This window comes from Schistocerca gregaria, chromosome 8 (assembly GCF_023897955.1).
Source record: "Schistocerca gregaria isolate iqSchGreg1 chromosome 8, iqSchGreg1.2, whole genome shotgun sequence".
Classification (NCBI taxonomy): Eukaryota; Metazoa; Arthropoda; class Insecta; order Orthoptera; family Acrididae; genus Schistocerca; species Schistocerca gregaria.
The window spans coordinates 161,542,418-161,548,417 of NC_064927.1; the positions used below are offsets into that span (position 1 = coordinate 161,542,418).

The 6,000-nt window shown below is 44.2% G+C and overlaps 1 protein-coding gene across 1 annotated transcript in view; it reads right to left on the reverse strand.

Annotated features, from left to right (window-relative positions):
• The window catches only part of LOC126284678 (cell division control protein 42 homolog), a 258,647-nt gene extending 253,674 nt beyond the window's left edge, over positions 1-4,973 (reverse strand). Inside the window, exon 1 of the mRNA XM_049983798.1 lies at positions 4,746-4,973. Coding sequence (XP_049839755.1) covers positions 4,746-4,938 — 193 coding nt within the window. The 5' untranslated portion in view covers positions 4,939-4,973. The remainder of the gene's footprint in view (positions 1-4,745) is intronic.
• Positions 4,974-6,000: the final 1,027 nt, after the last annotated feature.

A 6,000-nucleotide genomic window follows, 5' to 3' on the forward strand; every position in this document is an offset into this window, starting at 1 on the left:
ACGCCGCAACATGAGCAAGAAGACCTACTAGCAGAAACGCAACCATGAAGAAGATTCCAACGAGAAGACCACATTCAACACCCCCAGTGAGAAGTAGGAAAGGCGTGATCCGCCCATCCTACAACTCAACAGAGCATGAATCTCCGTGAATTTCCGAAGCGAACGTCGATCATTTTCACCGTTGAAACGTAAGTGAAGGTTAGCGCAGCTAAGGTAGAGGTTGGAATTACGTATTCCATTGAAGAAGGTGTTTTTCCGGTAGAGGGATACCACAGGTTAAAGAACAAACGTACGGCTGCAAGGAGCAGTTTTCAAACACGATTTAATGATCCAAAAGGACCCGACGCGGAAACCATCCGCAAGATCTTAGCCAAATTTCAGTGGACAGGCAACGCTGCTGATGATCTAGCGGTGAATGTTGGTTGTAGGCAAACTGTAGCTACTCGTAAAAATGTCGACACGGTTTCTGGAGTTATTCAGCAAAGTCCAAGGAAACCCGTCCGTTGAACTGAGGCAGAGACTGGTTTCAAGTGTTTCAGCATGCAAAATAATACTAGACAGAACCTGCACATGTTTTCATTCAAAATCCATTTGTGTGAAGTGAATCCCCTGTTTTTTCCCAAAAGCTACTGTTCGGGATGCGGTATGCAACAGAGGCATTATTTGTCTTTTTTCATGCGAGAAAGCATCACCAGTGAACGTTACCTTGAATTATGGAACAATCTGTCGCCACGCAGCTAGTACTGGAGGATCGCAGGAACTGAGTGGTTCATGCAAGATGGGGCCAGACCGCATCACACTGAACAGAGGTTTCACTTTCTTGATTAAAACTTCGGGAACAGAGTCACTGCTTTGGATTACTCCAAATTGGTGCAGGGATGGATTGGCATCCATTCTAGCAAGATCCTGCCACCGAACTTCACTAATTCCCACTATATACAACTTTAACCTATCCATTTCCCTTTTTAAATTTTCTGACCTACCTACCCGATTAAGGGATATGACGTTCCACGCCCCGATCCGTAGAAAGCTAGTTTTCTTTCTCCCGATAACGACGCCCTCCCCACCCGGAGATCCGAATGGGGGAACTATTTTACCTCCGAAATATTTTACCCAAGAGGACGCCATCATCATTTAACCATACAGTAGAGCTGCATGCCCCCGCGAAAAATTATGGCTGTAGTTTCCCCTTGCTTCCGGCCGTTCGGCAGAGCAGTCAGTCATCCAGACTGTTGCCCCTGCAGCTACTAAAAAGGCTGTTGTCCCTCTGCAGAAACCACACGTTTGTCTGGCTTCTCAACAGGTGCCCCTCTGTTGTGGTTGCACCTACGGTACGGCTATCTGTATCGCTGAGGCACGCAAGTCTCCCCACCAACGTCATGGTCCATGTGAGCAAATGATTGTTAATTTATGTGGTGGAAGTATATGATGCAGCTGTTGTATGACGCATGTATAAGATTTGTGTCTAAGTGAGCAGGTGTTACTGAATAATTAATTAATGGTGATCTGTAGTTTCACTTAACTCTACAAAAGCTGAAAATTAGTGCGGTATATTCAGGTTCTAGTTATGGTAGCTTCAAAGCTCTTAAATACTTGTTCAGGGGATTTGAGGAAGGAAATCAGAAGGTCTCTGGTGGCAGTATAATCTCAGGCTGAGTGTAGCTTCTAATGAAGGACATTAATCACATTACAGTGTCTTCCACGAAGTATGACTCTACATTTCGGTATAGAGTAATTTTACTAAGGAAAATTTAACTGACGTCGGGTGCAGGTGTGAAAATATTAGCTTCCAAATGAGTCTTCAGAGCACTGTCAATAGCATCCACCAAATCACACAACACAGTTGAAATTGATAGTTTTGACGACGTGGTATAAGTACTGCAGAGCTGACAGGCAATCGCCAGGTGTCAAATATCGAAGTGTCAATTGTAGTTTCCCTTGAGCTAGGACAGAATCTCTAATTTTGAGTACGGTATCGGATTTCTTTAGTGGACCTCAATATGCAGCTCAACAATATTCCAGGTTTACTTTTATTATCCGAACGGATCAATTTTCATTCGTGAGTGCTACTTCGTTTATGAGTATTTTTGAAGCTCCTGCGTTATTTCTGTGCAAAACTCAAAAACCGTCATTAACGCTTTCTCTCCTTCTTAATGGAGTCTTGATTCAGTTCTAATGCCTCAACCTAAATGATAACACCAACGTTTGTCCGAATAATCTCAGTTTACGCCGTATTAAAAACCGTGCAGCTAAAATTTTGGCGGGAGCCTGTGGAAATAGTAGCAGACGGTGCAACAGCCGTGTCAGCCGTCAAACGACTTTCTGTGGCGTCACTTCAGCTGTATGTGGAAATCGGGCCTTACGGAGGCTTACCGACTTTCATGAGTGATACAGGAAGCGGAAGGAAATGAAAATGGAACCAGAGGTTCCCTCCATCAGATAATATAGTGTGGTTTACGGAGTGTACATGCGTAGGTGAAGAATCAAATTTTTTTTTCGTCCTTTCCGCAATACGTTCTTACTCCCACTTCATACGGGCATGCTTGTTACATCAAGGAAGTGCTGTTGACCTTTAAGCCCTTTTTGCCCACACCCCAGTAGCATAAGATTGTACTCTTGATGAGAGTAACGGGGAGTGGGAGGAGTCAAAAACCCTCGAAATATGTCGCCGAATATTGACTATATGTGATGTGACTTGTCTAATGATATACACTACTGGCCACTAAAATTGCTACACCGAGAAGAAATGCAGATGATAAACGAGTATTCATTGGACAAATATATTATACTAGAACTGACATTTGATTACATTTTCACGCAGTTTGGGTGCATAGATCCTGAGAAATCAGTATCCAGAACAACCACCTCTGGCCGTAATAACGGCCTTGATACGCCCGGGCATTTAGTCAAACAGAGCTTGGATGGCGTGTGCAGGTACAGCTGTCCTTGCAGATTTAACACGATACTACAGTTCATCAAGAGTAGTGACTCGCGTATGTTACGAGCCAGTTGCTCGGCCACCATTGACCAGACGTTTTCAGTTGGTGAGAGATCTGGAGAATGTGCTGGCCAGGGCAGCAGTCAAACATTTTCTGTATCCATAAAGGCCCGTACAGGACCTGCAACATGGGGTCGTGGATTATCCTGCGGAAATGTAGGGTTTCGCAGGGATCGAATGAAGGGTAGAGCCACGGGTCGTAACACATCTGAAATGTAACGTCCACTATTCAAAGTGTCGTCAATGTGAAAAAGAGGCGACCGAGACGTGTAAACAACGGCACCCCATACCATCACGCCGGGTGATACGCCAGTTTGGCGATGACGAATACACGCTACCAAAGTCCGTTCACCGCGATGTCGCCAAACACGAATGCAACCATCATGATGCTGTAAACAGAACCTTAATGACCAGTAGTGTATATAAATTACAAACTTAAATCAAAATGCAGTTTGTGTGTTAGAAAACTGTTTTAGTCTGCCTCGGCCGCTGCGTGGTCAGCACGGTGGGTTTCTAACCGAAAGAGCCCCGGTTCGATTCCCGGCCGAATCGGAGATCTCCTCTGCTCGGCCATTGGGTGTTGTGTTGTGCTTACGTATCGTCATAAATGACATTCAACTCTTGAGATGACTGTAGGCGCGTTCCGAAGCCAATAAATTTAAAAGAAAAACTGTTTTACGCTCGATTGGTAGATGGAAAACTGAAGCACTGTAGCGCTGAAATCATGCTTGTGGGCCTTTCATAAGTCGAGTTTTACCTGAGAAACGCGTGAGAACTGATACAAACAATAAACATAGATTTGGGATGCTTGACTACCGTAAACTATTCGAAATGTGGTGCAGGATGGTATATATACGAGGTGCGACAATAAAGTAATGAGACTTATTTCCTTTGCAAGATGTGGCAATCCTGGAGGTTTGCGTACACACAAAATCTTTGACCTAAGCCGCTTCTAGTCCAAGTGGCACATCGATGCAACAGCTCAGTCGTGAGTTGTGCTGTAATAAGTTAACACACATTTTTGTCTCTCGTCACGGAAATGGAACCGTATAACATTGCGCAACGGTATGCTATTTCTTTTTGCGTTAAACTGGGCGAAGACGCGACGACAACTTATGGTAAGCTTCAGAAGGATTTTGGAGAGGAGGTTATGTCAAGAGCACAAGTTTTTCGTTGGCATAAAATGTTTAGTGAAGGCAGAACGAATGTTGAAGATGAAGACCGCAGTGGACGACCATCAACCTCACAGACGGATGTCAACTTGGCCAGGGTGCATGAACTCGTATGATCTGATCGTAGATTATCCGTGAAAATGATTACAGAAGAACTGAACATCAATCGTCCCCATGCCAACATTGCTGATAATCAAGATAATACGCCATCCTATACTGCTCTGTCGGTACAGCAATTTTTAACCTCAAAACAAATTTCAGTAGTACTACAGCCACCTTATTCATCAGATATTGCTCTGTGAACTTTTTTCTATTTCTAAGAGTCACAGCGGCGGTCAAGGTACACCATTTTCAAACAACACAAGATGTCCAAAAAGCTGTGACGAGGGTCTTGGAGGATATTACAGAAAATGAGTTCCAGAAATGTTACCCTCAATGGCAGCAGCGCTGGAAAAAGTAAACTTGACTAAAACGGTGAGCAACATTTTTTTTCACATCAGTCTCATTATTCTATTGTCGCACCTCGCATATATGATGGTACTCGTTAAATGTATGTACTGATGAGGTGGACGCACCTGTGAAGGTGTCGTAGGCGGTGGGCACGTATCGGCTGGGGAAGCCGTTGGTGGAGTAGCTGACGACGAGCGCGGTCTTGCCCACGGCGCCGTCGCCCACGAGCACGCACTTGATGGCGTGCCGGTCGCCCGCTTCCGCGGCCGCGCCCGGCTCCTGCAGCAGAGGGCTGGAGCAGTCGCCCGCGGGAGACATAGCCTCACACCACCCGCTCCGGCCAGCGCGCAGCCAACACTGAGCGGGACCGCGCTCCGCCTCCTGTGCTGCAGACGGCCGCCACTCGCGGCGCCACTGTCGCGCCACAGTTGCGCTTCTCGCAAGAGTCGCGAGGTTGAAATGCTCTCCCGTACCAAGAAAGGGAGGATGACTTGACAGTGATGTCGGCTACACACCGCACCCTGATTACAGCATTTTCAGATTAGCTATCGTCTATTTGCCAAAAAAATCTGATCTCCTAAACCACTCATCCATTTCGTCCAAACTTGATACACATACAAGGTGTGTGAGAAAAGTAATGAGAGTGATTTTTTATCTACCAAAGTTTTCATATTTTTAAGAAACGATGATGTCCCCTTCTAACAACCCTACCACAACAAAGGTCAAAATTTAATAATGATTATGGTGTTGCTCACGCTGCTAAATACTGCATTTTCGGACAACAACAAAAATATTATGTGGCAGGTGTCATTAGAGCACGGTTAATAAAGTCATTTCATGTAATAATGAATAAACTAGGCACTCATCTTTTCGTGTTTTCCACGCTGGTCTCGTTGTAAAATCATGGCTCAATCGTCGAAAATCTAGGTGGTGATGATTCCAAGCTCGGATACAAAGAGGCCTAGGTTTCATCATGCTATATTCAAAAGTTTGTAAATGCGCTTCACAAACCATTCTTGAAGATTAAACCTTTCAAAGTTAGCACAATGGTGATGCAAAAAAAAAAAAAAATAATCAGCACTCCGAATTTAAGTTACACTTCATTTTTATTGCTTTTGTTGCAATATCACGTAACACACAAAACACCACTTCACAGTACAAAACATACTTGAAAACATCTTCCTCATATTTTATAAGCTAACCACAATATGACGTCCAAGACTTGACTATTTCAAGGTACGACTCTCTAGCAAAACTAACTAACAATCGCTTACGCGCCAAAAAATCAAGAGTTACAAGTAAGTCAAAGATCATAGTGACAAAAGAAAGAATATACATCAGAATAATATCATTGCAATACAAACATATCGATGTATCAAA